The 23,676-nt window shown below is 42.2% G+C and overlaps 1 protein-coding gene across 9 annotated transcripts in view; it reads right to left on the reverse strand.

The window, feature by feature from the left end:
• Positions 1–23,676, reverse strand: part of MYPN (myopalladin) — a 243,536-nt gene that overhangs the window by 194,001 nt on the left and 25,859 nt on the right. For 4 of the 9 annotated variants that reach the window (XM_088476231.1, XM_088476262.1, XM_088476272.1 and 1 more), the window contains exons 2-4: positions 8,124–8,236; positions 3,714–3,847; positions 3,476–3,513 (exon numbers count right to left, since the gene is read on the reverse strand). The exons of 1 other annotated variant lie outside the window; for it this stretch is intronic. In XM_088476231.1, the coding sequence (XP_088332357.1) occupies positions 3,476–3,513; positions 3,714–3,773 (98 nt within the window). In that variant the 5' untranslated portion in view covers positions 3,774–3,847; positions 8,124–8,236. Of the gene's footprint in view, positions 1–3,475; positions 3,514–3,713; positions 3,848–8,123; positions 8,240–23,676 lie in introns of all 9 variants that reach the window. 4 more of the 9 variants (XM_088476242.1, XM_088476252.1, XM_088476279.1 and 1 more) reach the window with 3 other exon arrangements.

The following is a 23,676-nucleotide window of genomic DNA, read 5'->3' on the forward strand; positions in this document are numbered from 1 at the left end:
ACCCAGGCAATAGCCATGGTTTCGTGAGCAATAGCTCCTGACAGAGTGTACAAAGATTTCAGGCCAGACTCAATGTTTCTATCCATAGGGTCCCTCAGTGAGGAGGCTGTAGGGCTTTTAATCAATTGTGTAACATGGGAATCCACTGCTGTGGGGGCTTCCCATCTTGCACAATGAGCTGTACGAAAGGAATAACAATAGGTCAGGCATTTTTTAAGCTGAAACCTCTTACCCGACATCTGCCAAGCTGCCGCCATGTGTTCAGCTAGTTGATCCGAGAGAGGAAACTCTGCTGAGGCCACTTTTTGATGTTTAAACAGTGGGTGCTTTGATTTGGGGACAGGATCATCGTCTGACAGCACGCACCAAAGCAGGTATATTAATCTTAGACTGAATCTCTTCCTACCCCAAGGGGGACTCAGTGTTAGTGAGATCAGCATTGTCTGCCTTCCCAGATGACACCTCAGAATCTGAGAGCTGTGTAGACTGTGAAGATAGCACAGGACGCTTAGTAATCTTACTGGGTAGTGGCTTCTTACCTTGCTACACTGTTGAAAGGCTGTAGAGGTAGCTGCTAGATTCTGTACAGAAGTAGAGAGCATGTCTACCCATGTGGGGGCATAGGAGCTACCTGTATTGCTTGTACCTGTTGTGGCAACCCCATAGGGGGAATTACTACCGGGACTGCAAGGTGGTCAGCGATAGTAGCCAGCACCTGAGAAAAGGAAGCCCAGGGGGGCTCCTGGGCAGGGACTGGAGGGTCTAATTGGCCTGGTGGGGAATAACACCTTGCACATAGCCCATCCTGCATTAAATCCTCCTCACTTAAGCCTGCAGCACATACTTTGCATGAGAGCAGTATGGGAGCAACAGCTTGCTTGCTACTCTTGCCTTTGCTAGACATAGCTGCAGAGTAGTATAGCACACAATATGGCACTGAGCAATATGCAACCACATAGTGTAGGAAAGTATAATAAATACAAGTGGGTATGCAGTGTAGTGACATCACAGAGTATGACACAGAGCAGTGACCAACAGTATATGACAACCTTCACAAATACAAGAAATATGAGGTACAGAAAACCCTGAATACACCTGTATATAAGGGTAAGAGTGAGAGAAAAGGGAAAGGCATAAGCTGACAGTACAGAGAAATTATACAGACAGACAGCGCTAGCATAATTCACATACAATGCAGAAAACAGTGTAACTGCAAAGGGGCACTACAATCAACTACTCAGACTCAGTGTCTGGTAGGCTATAGTGCTACATAACCTGGCTCTAAGGAGAGGTATGTAGGGGGCCCGGACGACCCAGCACTTCCTAGAGAAAGCTATGGCTGAGCCTGTATAAGATGGCTGCCGGAGACCTCTGAGGGGGCGGGGAACGGAGGAGGAGAGCAGCTCAGAGAAGCTAGACCTCAGAGTAATGGCGCCCTGACCTGAGGGACCACTGTAATAGGGAAAGCTGACCTCCCCACGCTGGTTTTTAACCACCGGGACACTGGATTCCCGCTCCACATGTAACCTGGTGGTCTAGTGGATCACGCAGATGGAGCCGATGTTCACGCTCAGCACCTCCGGTCTGTCCCCTGAGACCGGAGGTAAGACTGTGCCAACCGCGGGTCACCGCGAGCGGTACCCGCCTTATCTTCCCCCTGGAGTCCGAGTTGCAGTCTGGGTCTTCTGCAGGGCTGGCTAGCAAGGTCCCCGGGATGCCCGCCAAGAGCACCAGTCGCATCTGGCATTGCGGCATCCGGAGGGGTGATGGAATGGCAGTTCAGACGTCCCATGCTCAGTCTGTTGCTGCGTGCTCAGTAGTAAAAAAGATAAATAAAGTAACTTATAAAAATAAAGCTTTAGGCAGCCCACTGTTATAAATGTGAACCGACTCCTGCCGGACACCAAGCAAACTGATTTGCCTCAGGCTCATGGGCGGGGTATAGGGGGGAGGACCATTGCATCCTGGCAGTTAAAAGCTTAACTGTTTGGTATCCAGTCCTTATCCACCACCTAAACCCCAAGGTCTCCATGTGGAGCCCTATGGACCCTGAAGAAGAAAAGTATAATATATTTATTGTATTAATGTGGCCTATAAATGAGATGTAGTGTATTTCTTGCATTGGAGGAGATGCTGCGCAAAAGTATGGATCAGCGGTGGATACTGTTTTTGTAATTTTAACATAGATAAGTGATTACATTTTCCATCACTGAAAGTCAAAATTGAGCATAAGAAGTTTCCACATACAGTAGGGTGAGAAAGGGAGAGACTCAGATTTGTCTTTATTAACTTTGTAGTGTGACACTGCACCAAATTCTGACAGATCCCTGAAAAGTTGGGAAGTGATCTTAGTGGGTTAGTAAGAGACAGCAAAATGTCATCAGAAAAAAGAGCAATTTTGTATTGGGAACTGCTGAAGGCCGTTCCTGAAATGTCACAATTGTTTTTGATACCCCTGGTCAGAGTTTCAGTAACCAAGGCAAAAATTAATGGGGATAGGGGGAATCCTTGTATGGTGCACATGCAGAGAACAGAACAGGTATTTTTGATCCCTATGTACAATTTAGGGTACATACTAGTCCTATTACCAGACCAACTGTGCTCCATATTCCATTGTGCATTTACTTACAAATAATGAGTATGCACTTTACATTCTAAATAGGCATCAATTACAGTACCTCTATATACCAGCTCCTTTCACCATACTCAGAGATTGATAGACCTATTAGTAAGCTGCCCATGAGAAAGTAACTAAACAAAAATCATTGAAATATAACATGGTGGGTCTGCTTCAGTATGAATCGCAATTGCGATCGCAGCAGGGTAATCGTACGCAGTGAAGCTGCAAAAATATGCTAATGCCTGCCACAGCTCAGCCAGCATAGAGACGTCCACTACTGCTTTCTCATATTCGTAATACCTCACAGTCTTGCGTATACATAAGTACCATCAAAGCACATCGGCTTGTCACACACAATTACAGCAGGTCTGACCCGTTGCAGAAACTGTAAGTATCGTCGCACACAGTGAGTACTCCAGCTGCATTTGCAATCGCAGTGGCTAATTTATACAGCCCATGCAACGGCGTTCAAATGGACAGGCACACCTGCGTTTCTCCAAACACTTCCCCGTCAACACGCCCGAGAACTCACGGCCTGTCACTCAATCTGCGATGGATTCCTATGTGCACATGTAATCGCAGTGCGATTGCAGCACATGCGTGGTGCATACGCAATGCTGAAATAATCGGCCAATCTGCGTACGTAGTTGGAATTGCGTACACTGCTGAATCAGGCCCAGTGATCATTAGGCATTGTCAGAATGTCTGGTACATGTATGAATCCTGAACACAATGGATATTTCTCTTCTAAATATTAAGTATTAATATAATGTTTTAGAATAGTGAGAAAATGTCATGCTTTCCCTCCACAGGGGTCATGTGTTGCTGTTAAATAAATGAAGAAAGAACACTCACTCATCTCTAGATTCCCCTTGATGAGAAATTTCCTGACCCTAAATAAAAAAACAGATATTATTTGTCATATATATTGTAACTGAGCTTTGGGCCACATTTGAAGTGAATGAATGTGTAATGGCCAAAACCAACTCACTTCATTAGTTTTATCGCCCATTATAGTTGTAGGAAATCATTTGTATTTTTTTTTTTTTTTTGGTGGGGTGGGGGGGGTTGGCAAGGGCTACTGCACCCTCACCTCTATCTTGCCCCAGAGAAAACACATTGACGCGTGTCGCTCTTCAGTGGCATCTGCCATTTTAGAAGTTGCCCAGATTCCGGAAATACCCACTTATACTGGGTATGTCTACTGGAGAGATGCTGGGACCGTTGCTGGAAAGGAAAAAAATAGGAGGTCTCATTCACTAACGGCTGTAATTGTTATTTGGATGTATTATATCACTCTTTTCCTTTGACTCTCCAGCAGAGGTGGTTCCCAGTACAATGAGTGCTGGAACAGCTATATTGGTAAAACCTACAATATTGTAAACATAAACAGTACTGTGCAAAAGTTTTAGGCAGGTGTGGAAAAAATGCTGCAGAATAACATTATTTTTTTAAAGCATTCTTAGTAGTTGTTTTTTTTTATCAATTAACAAAATGCAAAGTGAATGAATAGAAGAGAAATCTAAATCAAATCAATATTTAGTGTGACCACCCTTTGCTTTCAAAACTGTATCAAGGGCCTGATTCAGAATCGCGAGCGAGCGCATAGCGCTCGCAAGCGGGTCTATGGTCTGGCAGTGCGCACGCCGCACGTGCACCGGAGCGAGTGAAAACTTCACTTGCTCGGGGCTCGCAGCAAAACGGGGCGGCTGTCGCCCCGTTTTGTAGGCAGGTCGGGAGGGGGGTGGCTGCACAAACGGAGGCGTTCCCGAAGGAACGCCTGCCGTTTGTGGGCGGCCCTACTGACATCACACGTGATGTCAGTAGTGAACTACCTGCTCTATTAGAGCAGGTAGTTCACTGGGGCTTGCGGTGGACGAGACCCTACCACAAGTGTCTCATCGCAAGCCCGATGGTCACGATAATCGCGACCATCGCCAGGCCGCCCGCACAAGCTGTGGGTGGTCACCCACAGCTATGCGAGCGGCCTGGAGGTGGATTTTTTTATAAAAAAATCCGCCCTGATTCAGAACGAGCGCCACTGAATCAGGCCCCAAGTCTTCTAGGTACATTTGCACAAAGTCAGGGATTTTGTAGGATTATAGTCAGGTCTATGATTGACCAATCATACCAAACAGGTGATGATAATCATCATTTTCATATGTAGGTTGAAACACAGTCATTAACTGAACAGAAACAGCTGTGTAGGAGGCTTAAAACTGGGGGCCTGATTCAGAGCCGGACGCTATTTGCGCTCGCTTGTTCCGAAAAAGGGGCCGGCTATTTAAATTGAGCGCTCGCTCTTTGCGGTCTGTTGACGCCTCTATGTCTGAGCGAGCGAACAAAACATGCGCTCGCTACTTTGTAAAGACGCCCCCTGGCCGCTCGCATCATACGTCATCTCCGCTATTTATTAGATTAATCGAGTACATGGAAAGGCGTCTGAACTGCTCGCAGTGCTTGTGGTTGGATTTTCTTACCGCAATCATGCGAACAGTTCAGGCTAAGAAACAACCAAGTGACATGGTCGATGACGCTGCTTTGTTAATTATGCACACCCTTAAAATGCCCGTTTTGACCGTTTGGCACGCCTGCGTTCGGATCTCCACTCATTGTTTTCAAGCACCTTCCCCTGTTACCACCCACAAACGCCTCATCCTGTCACTCAAATTAGCAGGCACTCGCAATTTTGCGAACACACGATTTCCGACCGCACTGACTGGTTGGCACATGCGCATTACGACCCATACGCATGCGCAGATGTGGGAATATCGCTCGGAGCGAACGAGCGGCCGCTTACGAGCGGCTCTGAATCAGGCCCTGGGAGAGGAACAGCCAAACTCTGCTACAAAGGTGAGGATGTGGAAGATAGATTCATGTCACAGGTCATACACCATGGCAAGAATGAACACAGCAACAAGACACATAGGTACTGCAGTTATACTGCATCAGCAAGGTCTCTCCCAGTAAAGATTTCAAAGCAGCCTGGGGTTTCAAGATGTGCTGTTCAAGCTCTTTTGAATAAGCACAAAGAAACGCAATGTCAAGGACCGTAGAGGCAGTGGTCGACCAAGGAAACTTAGTGCATCCGATGAATAACACATCATGCTTACTTCCCTTCAAAATCGGAAGATGTCCAGGAGTGCCATCAGCTTAGAACTGGCAGAAACCAGTGGGACCCAGGTACACCCATCTACTATTTGGAAATCTGGCCAGAAGTGGTCTTCATGGAAGAATTGTGGCCAAAAAACCATACCTTCGACGTGGAAACAAGGCCAAGCAATTCAACTATGCACAAAGACATAGGAACTGGGGTGCAGAAAAATGGCAGCAAGTGCTCGGGACTGATGAGTCAGAATTTGAATATCTGGCTGTAACAGAAGGCAATTTGTTCCCCGAAGGGCTGGACAGCGGTACAATAATGGAGGTTCCTTGCAAGTTTGGGGCTGCATTTCAGCAAATGGAGTTGGGGATTTGGTCAGGATTAATGGTGTCCTCAATGCTGAGAAATACAGGCAGTTACTTATCTATCATGCAATACCATCAGGGAGGCATCTGATTGGCTCCATTAATTCTGCAACAGGACAACGGCCCCAAACATACAGCCAATGTCATTAAGAACTATCTTCAGCGTAAAGAAGAAAAAGGAGTCCTGGAAGTGATGATATGGCCCCCACAGAGTCCTGATCTCAACATCATTGAGTCTGTCTAGGATTACATGAAGAGACAGAAGGATTTGAGCAAAGCTACATCCATAGAAGATCTGTGGTTAGTTCTCCAAGATGTTTCCAACAACCTCCCTGCCAAGTTCCTTCAAAATGTGTGTGCAAGTGTACCTAGAAGAATTGATAGATACAAAAGGGTTATGCGAAGTGCTACACCTGCTAATGGTTATGTGTTGATAGTAATTATCACAAGTCACCAGGCAGTAAATAAGATGTAATACTTTACTATTCAAAAAACATGCAGAATGTACACAATTGTAACCGCATCAATATGATGCTGATTACTGGAATGCAGATAATGGCAACAATGACTGGCGACTGGGTAGGTATTGATGTGAGGATGGGCTGATGATATAGTAAATGTAGTATGACAGTCTCTGTTGATGGTAAGTCCGTGACTTAGTTTGTGCTATGTTCAGAGATACGGCGTCCCGTGATCTCTTGCAAGGTCAAAGGTTTTGTGTACTTCAAAGTCCAATAGCAGTGAGAAACTGAATGTAGTGCGATCAAAACCTTTGACCTAGCAAGAGATCACGGGACGCTGTATCTCTGAACATAGCACAAACTAAGTTACGGACTTACCATCAACAAAGACTGTCATACTACATTTACTATATCATCAGCCCATCCTCGCATCAATACCTACCCAGTCGCCAGTCACTGTTGTATTATCTGCATTCCAGTAATCAGCATCATATTGATACGGTTACAATTGTGTACATTCTGCATGTTTTTTGAATAGTAAAGTATTACATCTTATTTACTGCCTGGTGACGTGATAATTACTATCAGCACATAATCATTAGCAGGTGTAGCGCTTGGCATAACCCTTTTGTATCTATGATTATAGTATTGCGAGCTATGACTACTTGCATGCCAAGCTGCTCCCATACATATACATATTCCCTGTGGAGCGCTGTTATTACCACTATCTAGCTAGAAGAATTGATGCTGTTTTGAAGTGAAAGGGTGGTCACACCAAATATTGATTTGATTTAGTTTTCTCTTCTATTCATTAACTTTGCATTTTGTTAAATGATAAAAAATAAAACTATTAACACTTCAATTTCTGAAAGCATTCTTACTTTGTAGCATTTTTTCCACACCTGCCTAAAACTTTTGCACAGTACTGTATAATGTAAATACAGACCCCATTTTACATGATAATTCAATAGGAAGAAATTGGTCAAATTGTAAGCAACATATCCTACAATAAAAATCTGCTATTAATGATAATATGTTGTGAAAATACATATATTTTTTGGCTTCTACTTGCTATTTGTATTATTAAATCATGTATTACTTGATAGTATCTAATAATAGTTTGTGGCAACTTAGAAGACACAGACATGTAGCTCAATCGTACTTTTTAGTGTGAACAACTAACACTACAGTATACAGTAATCACTGGGACAAATCTGTAAAAGTGAGTAGGATTCTTATATTTAAAAAACAATCTATTATTAATTCACTGTTAATGAGCGATCCATCGTTAACTGCAATAAAACATTGTAAAAAATGTGTTTCAGACAACTAAAAGTAGCTTTCAAAACTAGGAAACGTGACCTATACAGAGACGTGACGTATAAAGAAGTATACGTATAAAATATTTACCTATACTAAACAAATTTGTATATAGAATACCAAAAGTATAAAAGACAATACATATTTTAAAACAGATAAATGTTCACTAGTAATATAGTATTATACATATTAACATTGTATCAATTATATTTATTAATATATATAAATATATATAGATATAAGTAACAATCTACCATGGAGATGTCGTACAGATGATGTTGTTGCCACTCTTATGCTGATCTGTCTACAGATTCAGGACTGGAAGAGATGGGGATCGATCAAAGAATGCTGCTTAGCTTGGTGGCATCTGCTGAGGAAAAAGCAGGCAAAAATCTCAGACATAATCATTATTTTGTTAAATTACTCAAATGTTTTGAGGCAATGGATACCACCCTGCTTACTCCTTAACTTTTGATAGTTCTGCAAAACGCAAGCCATAGCTAATTTACTTGTAGTTCTAGTATCCCTACTGAGATTCGAAACACACCACTTTCCATTGTTCCTCTGCAAAACACAATTTTTTTTTATTAAGAAAACGGTCAATAAAATGTACCCTGGTGTTTCCGTTACATGTTGGAGATGTGCCTCAGCTGTTGGTTCCCCTCTCCATATATGGTGGGAATGTGCTTCTTTACGCCCCTTCTGGAACTCAGTGATCTCTTCTATATCTAAAGAGATTGTAGGCCAGGACGATAGCTCAGAACCTGATTTCTGTCTCCTCAATAAGATATGAAACAGCTCAACAGTGTTGCCAAGGCTGTAATCCCAGTCCACTGGAGATCACCGAACACCCCAGCTATAGTTGAGTGATTCTCCAGATTGGATTTCTAAAGGTCTATAGATGATCTTATGTTGTCTGGTGCTACTAGATATAGAGAGTCCAGTTACATATGGGGACCTTGGTTTCTGTTTAAAGATTCTCCCTCCTATTCAGGCCATATCAGTGAAACTTTTTGACTCGCCTCATATTTTAGTTAATTTTTAGGATATTATCTTGGGTGGTTCCATTCTCATTCCTCCCCCTCCTTTTCCCTTTATACCCTATGTTCTGTTCCAGGCTTTGTTGTATATTTTTTACTTGTCTTATATTATTTGTGATTTACTTTATGTTGTATAATAATTTAATTTTGTGGAATACCGTGGATGTGTTTCATCTTTTTTGTTGATTTAAATAAAAACTTTTAATGGGAAAAAAAAAAAACAGTCAATAACAGCTTATCTCAGAACTTGTCAGTCAGTTAGCAGTTACATCATGAAGCTATTGGAGGGGGAGGGTGTACAAGAGGAGCAGCAGGATCAATTACCTGTCTACTAGCAGAGACTGTATCCAAAGAATCAAGTTGCTGACTACTATATATATGTATTTTTATTATATTTCTTTATCCCTCCTAATTGGGCATATAGTTAGTGCTGCTATATCCCTCACTTCTACAATTTTACTTTGGATTTTTAGCACCTTTCCTGTATTCTACTTGAGGATACAACAAACTCATCAGGTCAAGATTAAGCAAAACTTTGCCTAACTGTTATATATAGTTTTATGTGTTGTATACTTTCCATGTTTGTCTACATTTAAATACTGCCTGTGGGAGATCTCACATGTCTTCCAAATGCATCATTGCGGCCCGCAGAGCAATACCGACATTGGGCTGTGGGGCAGGGTCACGATAACACAATGTGACACAAATCGCATCATCAAATCCTCTGATCGCCCTCTTCCCCGGGAAAGTGGACGGGAAAAGAGGCTAGTCTACTTTACCAGTTGAGAGGGAGACCCCTGCTAAATTCGGGAGTGTCTCAGAATTTTAGAAAAAATTAGAGAGCACAGTGACTCATTTGTATTGAGCTTTAGTGTCTTTTTACGTGATTCATTCTCCAGATCATCTAGTTACTTTGAGTTATATCTATGGTTGTCTCTACATAATCCCCTAATCAATTGGTAGAAGGACACAATGTATTGTATTCAGAGAATTGTGGCGAAACTGGCTATTCGTATGTTAGAGGAACCTGGAAAATATATTCCTAGCACTTATCAAGAATAGCAATATGTTCAGCATCTTCTTCATATTCTATGGATATCTGATTCTTTACCTCCTCATTGTGCATATGATTGTACACATTGATATGATACCTGTTTCAAAACTCCCCAAAGGTCAATTATTGAATCTATTTTCTCCTGAGTTAAAACCTGTTGAGGAACATATCTGAGAACATCTGGAGAAGGGATTCAGTAGGTCTCCAAATTCTCCATTAGGAGCGGCGTAGTTTTTCTCATGGTGGATTATGTCACTGTATTGATCATAGAGATTTAATTAACATCACAGTAATCCGCATCTGCCAGGTAGATGAATGGAAGACAACATTCAATATGCATATAGGGCATTGTGAGTATTTGGACATGCCTTTTATGCTCCATAATGCTTCAGCTGTATTTGTTGACCTGGCTAACAATGTGTAAATAAAGTTTCTGGGTAGATGAGTTGTAGTATATTTGGTTGATATACTTATCTACTCTTCTCCCCTGGGGGTCCATAGTGATCTAGTCAAACAGGTATTACAGAAATTACAAGAGATATGTTTGTGAAACTTGGGAAATGGGAATTTGAGATTCTTGTGGTGTAATATCTGGGGAATTCCAGTTAAAAAGGTAAAGATCATACAGAAACTAAAGTATTTTACATAAATAACTAATGTAGGTTATTTTGGATCTAGAGGCTATGAATATGATGAGTTATGTAATAAATCACTAATAATAATATTAAAGATCGAATAGGAGATTACCACTGGAGGAATATAAATGATATTTATTTATTTAAGATGTACCTATTGACCGCTATATGATATGAATATAACAAGCCATGTTTTACCAAGAACAAGTAAAGTAGCTGAAATAAATTTTCATACTGGACCCTTAGGATTATAGTAATAATATGAATGAGGCATTGACCAAAAATAGAACCGCTGCAAGTTAAAGGCTAGATCAGTAAGGTGAAGGAACAGTCCCATACATTAATACAATGTGGATGTTACCATTGCCCGTGATTCAGCCTATGAGAAAGCTGACAGGCAAATCTGATTGGACCATGGGAAGGTCGAGGGTGAACCCGGACTGGCCGGGAGTAATGCCAATCACTCGGGAGGCCCTTTGATTGGTGAGACAGTACTACTTACATGTGTCAACCCGATGAACGGGTTGATCCTATGAGTAAGCTGACCAAGCGAAATGCGCGTCAAAGAGACACGCGGCACACGCTGCCAGCTTGTACACTATGAGTACTCAGACTCTCTTTGTGTAAAAAGTTGTAATGTTTAAATGTTTATACATGAATTACCTATGGGTGATAAATGAATAGGGAAGACAGGACTAATATACATATAGTGATTAACGCAAAACAACAGTATGGAATATCAGTGAAAGCGAATGCCACCTTTAATTAATCTACTCCGTTTAAATAACTCTACATAATTACTGCAACCTCTGCATAGTATGAATGACCTGCAGCACGCTGACAAATACTGAGGGAAGCTAATGATTTGAAACAAGATAGATGCATTGTCTCAGTGCACAATGTGCATCAATAGTATATGAACACTTTACATTTTCAGTACAATGCAGATGACCATATGCTGAATTTGACAAGGAGACTTTGATTTGAATAATATCTAAAGATATGTTGGATTAATACGATCATCAGTGTAGTTCACAATCCCATAAGAAATTAGAAGGTAAGTGAGACATCCCAAGGATACTTGTACACTGGTTGATTAATGAAATGAATAATATGGAATGCATCCATTCCTAGAGGAGTCAAAACCATTCTCAGAAACTGATGTGATTATGTGATTCATTGTATATCCTAGAATAAATGATACTGTCTTTTGATGTGATTTCCATATATGGTTCTGGAGGGGTTTAATCAATTCCATCATAATTATGCATTGTATGGACTCATCGAGAGTATCTTGAATATTAATGTTTGTAAAGGTTAAAATCTATGCATGTTGGTTTGGTACTAATTGACAGGATTCCGGATATATGTAAATAAGCCATACTAGATCACTAGAGAATCAAATAAGAGGAGGGGCAAAACTGTGATAATTTCACGCAGAAGCAGATGAGCCAGTCAGAGCTCAGATAGGCCACTATGTGGAGGTATATCTGTACTATTCTATATGTGTATGGTATGTCTCTTTAAGGGTTATGTGAGTGAATTATTAGAAATAAAAGCTAAGTTTTAATTCATACTAAAAGAGTGCCCCAGCAAAGAGAGTTTACTTTACCTTCTACTAACTGTTCGTATCTTCTAACTCTTGGGAGCACCACCGGTCTATGATGTTCTCTAATACTTTCTGGTAGCAATACCGTAACTCCTCAATCTATGTTAAACTGTACACTGGTTTCTGATGTTGTAAGCTCTGCTAAAAGCAAGTTAAAGTTAGTGCACTTCCCTAAACCCCATACAAAAAAACTCAGTAAATTGAAACTGAAAAAAGCTCAATCACAGACAGATCCAGTATTCCTTGTTTTTCTCAAGGTTTCATTTTGCTAGAAAATATAGACCAAGGTCTAAGAATGTTAAGGCAGACGCGTTGTCTAGAGGTGTTATACTAAGTAGTGTTCTGACTGACTCTTCTAACTCTTCTAGAGTGAGTACCAAAAAGTATTAAACGGGGTATGTGTGCTGCAGTTCAGGAGAATAGAACTTCCCAAATAGTTCCAGGGTATATAGCAAGATAGATTTGTTCATGTTTAATGATAGACCAGGGAAAGAGATAAACAACTCTATCTAGAAGTTTTCTATAGCATCTACTGTCATACCTGCGGACACAATATTTCTGTATAGCACTTGTTATATGACTGTGTTATTGAAGCATGCTTATACTCAAACAACTTCTAACAGGTACATTTTATGTTTTTGAGAACCTAAGACCAGCCGTGTTGAGGGAGACCAATGAGGGGAAAATCACAAGGTACTCTGCTATCAATAAAACTGTTAAGACATTGGGGTATATTTACTAAAGGTTGGTTTCAGTCAACTTTATGTTTTTGTTCTATTTGTAACAGATTTTTAATCATTTTTGCAAATCGGAGATTTACTAATGTCAAAACCACCTGTACAATCAACTATAAAACCAATTCTTGATCAAAACTGAAAATCGACTAAACAATCATTATTTTTACATGGACGTCTACAGGATCCCCGGATTTACTAAGAGTCGGTTTTAAAATTGAACATAAAATCGACCACAAGACAGACAAACCACCTAAACAATAGATCTGCCTGAGGCAGGCGAGTTTTGAGAAACATTGCACTGATCACTATGACCTGTGCAGGCTTCTTAGGGTTAAAATAAAAGAAATAGTTAGAAATTTAAAAAGAGAACATGGAGTGGAGTCCCCCCTAAATCCAGAACCAGCCCTGTACATCTCAACCTGGTCTGGTCATGGAAAATTGGGTGGAAAACCGGAATTTTCAATTAGCCAGCACCGGGCTGAACCAGTCGAGGTGGTATTTATAATTCTTTATTTATGTGGTGCCACAAGCGTTCTGCAGCACCTAACAAAGTACATACACAAATGAGCAGAACAAGAAAACAGTGACTTAGGGGATACGTACAGTCAGGTCCATAAATATTGGGCCATTGACAGAATTTTCATATTTTGGCCTCTATTCACCACCACAATGGCTTATAAATGAAACAAACAAGATGTGCTTTAACTGCAGACTTTCAGATATAATTTGAGTGTAATTACATCCAAATCAGGTGAACGGTGTAGGAATTACAACTGTTTCTATATGTGCCTCCCACTTTTTAAGGGACCAAAAGTAATGGGACAAACTAAACAATCCTAAATCTAACTTTCACTTTTTAATACTTTGTTGCAAATCCTTTGCAGGCAATTACAGCCTGAAGTCTGGAACGCATAGACATCACCAGACACTGGGTTTCATCCCTGGTGATGCTCTGCCAGGCCTCTACTGCAAATGTCTTCAGTTCCTGCTTGTTCTTGGGGCATTTTCCCTTCAGTTTTGTCTTCATCAAGTGAAATGCATGCTCAATCGGATTCAGGTCAGGGGATTGACTCGGCCATTGCATAACATTCCACTTTTTAGCCTTAAAAAACTCTATGGCTGCTTTTGCAGTATGCTTCGGGTCATTGTCCATCTGCACTGTGAAGCACCGTCCAATGAGTTCTGAAGCATTTGACTGAATATGAGCATATAATATTGCCCAAAACACTTCAGAATTCATTCTGCTGCTTTTGTCAGCAGTCACATCATCAATAAATACAAGGGAACCAGTTCCATTGGCAGCCATACATGCCCACGCCATGACACTACCACCACCATGCTTCACTGATGAGGTGGTATGTTTTGGATCATGAGCAGTTCCTTTCCTTCTCTTCTCTTCCCATCACTCTGGTACAAGTTGATCTTTGTCTCATCTGCCCATGTTGTTCGAGAACTGTAATGGCTTTTTTAGATGTTGTTTGGCAAACTCTAATCTGGTCTTCCTGTTTTTGTGGCTCACGAATGGTTTGCATCTTGTGGTGAACCCTCTATATTCACTCTTGTGAAGTCTTCTCTTGATTGTTGACTTTGACACATATACATCTACCTCCTGGAGAGTGTTCTTGATTTGGCCAACTGTTGTGAAGGGGTTTTTCTTCACCAGGGAAATAATTCTTTTGTCATCCACCATAGTTGTTTTCCGTGGTCTTCCGGGTCTTTTTGGTGTTGCTGAGCTTTCCGGTGCGTTCTTTCTTTTTAAGAATGTTCCAAACAGTTGATTTGGCCACACCTAATGTTTTTGCTATCTCTCTGATGGGTTTGTTTTGATTTTTCAGCCTAATGATGGCTTGCTTCACTGATAGTGACAGCTCTTTGGATCTCATATTAAGAGTCGACAGCAACTGATTCCAAATGCAAATGTCACACCTAGAATCAACTCCAGACCTTTTACCTGCTTAATTGATAATGAAATAACGAGGGAATAGCCCACACCTGTCCATGAAATAGTTTTTGAGTTGATAGTCCCATTACTTTAGGCCCCCTTAAAAAGTTGGGAGGCACATATTGAAACTGTTGTAATTCCTACACCGTTCACCCGATTTGGATGTAATTACCCTCAAATTAAATCTGAAAGTCTGCAGTTAAAGCACATCTTGTTTGTTTCATTTCAAAGCCATTGTGGTGGTGAATAGAGGCCAAAATCTGAAAATTCTGTCAATGTCCCAATATTTATGGACCTGACTGTATATTTACTAAAGTGCGGGTTTTTAGAAATGGAGATGTTGCCCATGGCAACCAATCAGATTCTAGCTATTACCTTGTAGAAGGTGCTAGAGAAGTGTTAAGTAGAATCTGATTGGTTGCTATGGGCAACATCTACATTTCTAAAAACCCGCACTTTTGTAAATATACCCCTTGCAGGACAAGTGCATGGTATATTATTATTATCCTTTATTTATATGGCGCCACAAGGGTTCCGCAGCGCCTCACAAAGTACATTAACAAATGAGCAAACTCGTAAAACAGCGGCTTACAGTACAAGATAATACAGAATAAGAACATGGTTTATAAACATTGCTGCAGTGATCATAACACTCAAAAAAGCAGTAGGGCATCAGCTACCAAGTGTTACGTGCCCTTGTGGAGAGTATGGAGTAGATGATAGTACAAGTAAGGGAAGAAAAAGCACACGAGAGAAGAGGGCCCTGCCCATGAGATTACATTCTAAATAGAGAGAGGCAGGCAGACAGGGGTGACACAGATGGGGTAGACAGTAATTTGATATGAGTGTGCACATCTGTCTCTGAATTAGAATACGAAGTGCTACGATGCAGTGGCTGCAGTTTTTTCCACACTGCTGATGCGTCCTAGTCGCATCACATTGTTACTTACGCATATTCAGGAAAAAAAGACACCCGATGCTAGCTTTCTCCAAGGAAGGGTTACAAGTAAAGTTCCCATCTTTTCATTTTCAAATTCCCAGACAGGGGGCATGACAAAGGTGTGGTCAAAACTGCAGTAGGATTAAAACCATATTATTTCTCAGATTTCAGAGCCTTCTTAAGGCCCTTTATATGCCAGTCTAGAGCTCCTCATGCACATTTATATACCAGCTCAGAGCTCCCCCATGCTGCCCAGAGCCCCTTCATATGCCAAAGAGACCCATAATTCCCCTATTTAACCCTCAGAGCCCCTCATTTCCTTATATGCTAGCTCAGTGGTCTTCATGCCCTGTCATATGCCTCAGATTCCCATAATGCACCTTCAGAAAGTAGTGGCTTGTTGTTGTGTGTGACTGGGATGCTCTGAATCAGGCTGCGGCTGAACACTCCTGTACAATAAACCTCTCTGTGGATCACGCTGGAATAAACAGGCAGTGAGGCCTCATTGCCAGTGATAACTTCAGTTGTGCTTCCCTGCTCCAGGATATGGTTATATTAATTTGCTGTTCCTGACCTACGATTATTTTGTTAACTAAACCTATTTGTCAGATTAAATTTATGAATTACGTATTCCCTGAATCTGTCTAAGGTACATCTTTGGGTACACATAACACAGATGGAGAAAGCCTGTTATAAACCACAAATAAACTGCAGGCAATTTGATCTTAAATAATGTAAGAGTATACCTAGTTTAAAAACTATTCAGGTCATTTAAAAAGAAGCTGTGCATAAAAGCTTCTGGATTTGCACCACTGAGCAGGGATTTGTAACACAATTACATCCATATCTGTGGCTATGGGTGATGAGAGGATCACAGTGTTGTTGATACATAATTATCTTGCCCTAACATGTACCAGGTGCAATCTAAAAGTCGAAATACTAGATTGTGTGTGCAAACCTGACATTGTGTATTTAAATGTGCTACAATGGGTAAGGAGTGTAAAAACTTGAAAGTGTTCCCTACGTTACACGTTGCATGTCAACCACTCAACAGAACAGCTATATTTGCAAAGCTATCTCTGCAATTTAGTTAAATACAATATAATTAATCTATTTGGCCTGTGATCTACAGTAACTATATTTTGTAACAATTGAAAATGGATAATTATCAATCATAGATCAATAGACAAACTATTTTCGCCTGTTATTATTGCATAGCTTTTAATTGATGGATTTTGAAGTTACTTTATGCTTATCTATTAAAATTATAGTTATACTCAGGGCTGGTTGTATACCACGTGGAGCCCAGGCAGAGAATTTCCTTTGGCACCCTCCAGCCTTTTCCATAGTGTCTCACACACTCACGCACTGCCCCATAGCCTTACAAACACACACTGTTCCCATAACCTTACACACGTTGCCCCATAGGCTCACATACACATTGCTCCATAACCTCACACGCTGCCCCATAGTCTTACATACAACCTGCCCCATAGCTTCACACACACTGCCTCATACACACATTGCTCCATAACCTCACACACACGCTGCCCCATAGCCTCACACACGCTGCCCCATATAGCCTCATATACACATTGCTCCATAACATCACACTTGCTGCCCCATAGCCTCACACACACTGCTCCATTATCTCACACACACACTGCCTCCATATTCTTACACACTTACGCTGAACCCATAACCTCACACACACACACATGCGGCCCCCAGACACACCGCCCCTGTATATTGCAAATAAATCCTAATTATTTTCTTTACAAAAAAACACCTGACTGCCCCCGGACTACTCCCGCCCATGACTACATGTACAGCTCTGACTGACTATGTCACTCACTGACGGTAAAGCTGGGTACACATTAGACAATACTTCGGCTGATCCAACAGATTGGTTTGATATATTGTCAATATCGTGGAATGTGTATGCTCTATGTCAGGCCATGCGCGCTCCCGTTAGGTCGTCGGCCGCATCTTCAGGTCGTCCTACATGCAGCTCAGTCTGATGATGCGACTGACTCCTTGCAGCGGGATGCGGCAGGGGCCGACAAATCGGGTGGTCAGGCACTGAATCGTCTAATGTGTACCGGCCGCCTTGATATGTTGGCCCTTCGCCCGTCAAGGCATCAGTCAGATCGCTAGGTACACATATAATTTAATGTGTACCCAGCTTAACAGAGTCCTCCTCTGGGAGTGGGAAGGAAGCAGACTACAAACCTGCCTGCTGCCAGTTCTGGGTTTGACTACTCTGCTCCATGTGACAGGGAGCTGGGGGCGGGTTCAATCTGAATCCAACCCTGGAGCCAGTGTCTGTTCTCCCCACCTTGCGTCCTGGGTGGTCACACACATTGCATAGCCTAAATTACGGCCCTGCCTGGGGGCCCAGGCCTGTTCCCATTTAGCCTATGGCGCTCCAGGTGATGGCCCTGTCAGCCCGTGCCTTAAGCCGCTCCTGGTTATACTTAACTTACATATTATATTACCACATATCAATTTCTCACTTCTGCAATTTAATATTTTTAATGATGACAGGCAGAATTTGGTCACTATTATTCCATGTCAGTATATGTTTCTCTCACTGATGAAATTACAGTATCTAGTAAAGAATAAAAGTGTTTTGATCAATCAACACCCATATGTTCTCCTGTGTGTCTACAAAAGTATTATAGTTATAAATGGGTAATGTTTTTGCATTGTGGGCCCGTTTTAGAGTTAGGTACAATTAAGTCAATTTGTTCTACACCCTTCTTACAAAATTTGTGCCCTGGTGGGCTGTACATGTGCTAAGAAGGATGCAGTTAAGGATGCTGGCAAATGGGATGCTGGACGTCGATATACCGATGCCGGAATCCCGCCGCCCGGCATAATGCCGACGCCAATATCCCGAAGGAGAACAGTATACCGAGTAGGCATTCCGAACTGCCACAATCACGATCGTCCGGATGGGTAAGTGTTGTCCATTTCCCTGGGGAAGGAGGTTTAGATTTAGGCCCCCCAGGGGGGAAATTAGGTTTAGGCACCCCCCGGGAGGGTTGGGCTGTGAGGTGGTGGGGGGGGAGGGGTTAGGCACCAACGGGGTAAAGTTAGGGTTAGGCACCACCAAGGGAGGGTTAGAAGGGAGAGGGGCGGGATAGGGTACTTACCACCCTCCGCTGGGATCTTCATCTGTCGGGCTTCCGGGGTCGGGATTTGAGCCGCCAGTATTTCATACCCATTCCGTGCCAAAACTCACATTAGAATTAGACCTTACTTGCACTTGTGGCACCCTGGAGAGGTGCATTGAGGTCTTACACATCGTGAGTTCAGCTCTGTAAGGGAGTGCACATGCAAGTGAAGCATGCCCTCCAGCTATGTGCCATGTTTAGATATGCATCTTATGAGGCATGCCATTAACAGTGTTAAAAAATAAATAACCACCAAATATTCTAAAGCTAGATACACACTGAGATGATGTCAGAGCCGTAACTAGACTTTTTGGTGCCCTGTGCATTTGTCCCCCGCTACCACGTTCGTATGCAATGTTGTCAGGTTTGATGTACCGCACATTAAACCTGACGATATCGCTTGCAGCTCTTTTAAGTGTAATGAAGGACGGACGAGTGTTTGTTCCATCGTTCAAAAAATAAACAATTTTAATAAAAAAGCATCCTTGCCTTGACAAAGATCAGAGTACTGACTGAAACACGTTGGCTAAAGAGAGGAGGATCAGCAGCCTGACCAAACCAGGAGAAGATGGCGCTTCCATCTCGAGCCAGGCTTTCCTTGTGGTTTCTATATGGACCCTTTTTCTGGTAGGAACTGATCCTGTTTTATTAAAATTGTTTTTTTTTATCATACCGGATCCACTCTATTATACACGAGACATTTTTTGCCTTTATATTTAGCATTTACCCGTTTGAAGCCTTTTGTTATGATATGTTGCGGATTCAGCATTTGACTTGCTAATTAACATTGGATATGAACTTGCTGCACTAGATTCTATAGGTTTATGTCTTTTGCATGTGCTATTATTGGGATACATATCTTCTATTATTGCAAATATTAGCAAAGAACTACGGTCCAAAGAGATCAAGACATTACAGTAATAAGATAAGTATTATTTCATGATTATTTTTTAGGGCGCAGAAGGGTGTTGCCCAAGTGTATGATAGGTGTATAAATCAGGAATTTACTATCACAGTTTATGTGTCTGTGATTTAGGAGGTAAATTGGGTTTTCATGTCGACTGGCTATAAAGTATCACAGACCCTATGGCAGCAGGGCCCCGGTAAATTTGGGGAGACGTGGCCTAATGTAAGTAGGCATGGTCATGCCTCCTTAAAAAAAAAAATAGTATTTGCTGCTCTCTGCCCTTCAGCTGGGGGGTGGGTGCGGGGGATGGGGCACGATCTATGCGATTGCTCCCCCCTCCTCAGGGAGAAGAGACTGCTGGTCAGAGGCAGTAGCCTCTTGGTCCCACCACTGCCCAGCACACATCAGTGTGTGCTGGGCAGACACAGGCTGCTACCGATTACTGCTAAGGTGCGAGGGGGGGCGGGTTTCGGGCGGCAGACCAGGACCCCTCCATCAAGACCAGGTAATCAGTACCCACCCCCCTTGTCTGCATTCCTGTATGGCAGAAGTATTCAACATGCTGCCCCACTAAACACACGGATATAACCCAATGGCATTTAATTGAAGAAGGCATTTGGCATATAAGAAAAAATTATTGTGTGGGAGCATTAGGGGAATTGAAATATGATTGTAAATATGTTTTTATAAGGCACCTGATTTTGGGTTGAATGTTGCTGTGACTGCTTTAGCGTCTTTTCCTGTAGTTGCGTCAGTGGCTATATGCTAAAGCTAATTTCAATGCTTCCTCTGGTGTACAAGACCGCGTACGAATTTGCAAGGACTGAGACGCCCACTTTGAGCATCTACGTATAGACGCTGTAATACTACTTGGTGCATCTTTAGACACCACCATTGGCCACGCGCTTGAGACGTGCACCAGCCCAATGGTAGGTGTAGATCAGTGGTGGCTCCAGAGGTGGGGCTGCAGGCAAGTCCAAAATTCAAATAGGGGAACCACACCAACTGCTCTTTCAAACACTGCCAAACATCGCCGACCAGGACTAACTTGCAGTTGGTGTGGATCCCCTATTTGAATTTTGGATTGCACTGCAGCCCCACCTCTAGAACCGCCACTGGTGTACATGGTCCCACCCTGCATATTTCCAATACATTTATGATATGTGTGCCTTAATCACAACTGCACCTCTTGCGCATACACCGTGTAACACAGGCGCTGTATAAATTTTTAAGGCTTTTTGCGCACGAACAGAAGCAAAACATTACTCACCTCTGTGAACATCAGCATTGCTTGCACCGCAGAATCAGGCAAAATTTTTCCCAGTTACATTAAACTAGAGGTAGGTAGAGCAGGCAAAAGTCAAGGCCTGTTATCGTGTCATCTTTAAAGTGCAAATGCATATTACAAATGAATAATTCACATTGAGTACAGATGATAAAAAAGACAGATGATTCATGCAGATGATAAAATGACAGAACAAATTCAAATACTTCTTTGGGTTCATATAGATCTTGTTCATGCATACAGTAACGTCTATGTACTGAGGAGGTCATTTGTTCTAAAACAGTGATACATTATATTACCAGTAAGTCTCACTTTGGGACCATTTTAGGATTAATTTATTGTGTTTTTCAGCAAAGAGTTTAGAAGCACTGGGCCTGATTTACAAAAGCAGCCAAGACTGACTTTTTATGCAGCACGACTGAGGTTTTCTGTTAATGCCGCAACCAATGGAATTCAGACAAAGACGCCCACTGCTATGGTGCTAACCCGCTACTTTGAATAAAAAGTTGCACCATCAAACATTGCACCAGCACTATGGAGGTGCAGAATGTTCATCTGAACATGGTCGCTGGAATCAGTACAACTGTGTAAACAGTCGGAGACATGTGCAGACTGTAGACATCGGCCGCTTTCGTCCGACATTGACACTGCATCCACATCTGAATCAGGTCCACTATGTCTGTGTGAAAGTCTTCAGTGTGTACAAAACTATTCAGTAAGGGGAGATCAGATTGGCAGCTGGGAGATCGTGTCTTGATGCTGCAGTCCAATGATCTGTTGCTGCTTCTAATTTTAACAGCGCATGGTGGGTGCATTTAACTGGAGAAACTTTTTAAGGTGGACATCAATTAAACTGGATTAAAAAAATCATAACAGTGAAAATTTTACTTTATATGTATTTGATACTTGGCACATTATCTGGATATTTATGTGTGTTTATACAGCCTGGATGGATTGAAGAGTTCCTTATTAGTCTCACTGTACTTACAAAAAGAGTACACTTTGGAGACTAGCATTTTGTAAATTAAATTGATTTACCTTCCTAATACATAAATTAAAGACCATCTTCTCTACATATACTGTATCTCTTATATAGAAATTTTTTTAAATAAACTGTGATGTGTAAACAATTGATATAATTCCCCATTGTTATCTAAATAAGCAGATTTAACAAGTCTTCCCAGCACTGATCAGTTTTTTTTATGGCTACTATGTCTTTGCAATAATTTTTCAGTAACAAGAGAACTTACCTTTGTTATCTCTGTTTCTACGAAGTCCATAGGGTCCACAGGGTTGACCTTGGGGTATAGGTTGGGAACCAAATCCGGGCACCATGCAGTTAAAGCTTTTAGCTCCCAGGATGCACTTGGGTCCACTCTCCCTATAACCCCACACCCAAGCCAGAGGCACCTTAGTTTGTAAGTAGCCAAAGGCCGGAGGAGGAGAGAAAAAGAGAGAGAAAACTGGAGCACTCAATAACCATACTCACAGAAATGGGAGACGGAAAACAGGTGACCAGTCACACAGCCCATATGAAGCCAGGTGCGTCAGGGCGGGCGCCCTGTGGACCCTATGGACTTCGTAGAAACAGAGATAACAAAGGTAAGTTCTTACCATATCTCTTGTTTTCTACTTCAGGGTCCATAGGGGGTCCACAGGGTTGACCTTGGGGATGTCCCAAATTGTTCAACCAAGGGTGGGGACGCTCCTGTGCTGAGAGGAGAATCCGTCACCAAAAAGGAAGCATCCTGAGAGGCAAAGGAAACCAATGCCTAGAACCATAAAAAGGTGTGGACAGAAAACCACGTGGTCACCTAGTAAGGCAAAACACCCGAGGCGCCACAGTGAGCCGCCCACGAGGGTTACATGGCCCGAGAAAAAACAAGCCTCAACGACAGAAAGGCCTACCCATGGGTAGGCCCCTGAGGAAGACATACGAGGCGATCCAGCCGACATTTGATTATAGGCCAGCCATCCCTTCCTATGAAAACCAGAAACCGCAGACCACCAATAAGGAGTCCGATTTCCGTAAGGAACTTGAACGGATCACATAAATCCAAAGAGGCCGGACCACAGTCAATGAGGCCACACCAACCGAGAGGACTGGGGACTGAATGGCCGTACCATAAATTCCAGAAGAATATGGAACCTAAAAACCACTTTAAGAAGAAACACAGGGCGAGAGCAACTCACACCCTGACATGATGCCCTCCAGAAGAGGGAGCCACATGAGAACGCTCCCAATTCAGACACTCTCCTGGTTGATAGAAACACCCTGAGAGAGAGCCTAAACAATAGACCATGTAATGGCTATCACAACCAGCGGTTTCATTGACTGTCCCCGGAGGGAACGAAGAACCACTACTAACTCCCAAGGAGTCCCTAGGGAGTACAAATGGAGGCATAAACCAGAAAACACTCCAAAGGATGAACTGGATACCAGAGTGGAGCAATTCCATATCTTAACCATACTGACAGT

The sequence above is a fragment of the Taudactylus pleione genome, unplaced genomic scaffold, assembly GCF_031769625.1.
Source record: "Taudactylus pleione unplaced genomic scaffold, aTauple2 ptg000016l, whole genome shotgun sequence".
Lineage (NCBI taxonomy): Eukaryota > Metazoa > Chordata > Amphibia > Anura > Myobatrachidae > Taudactylus > Taudactylus pleione.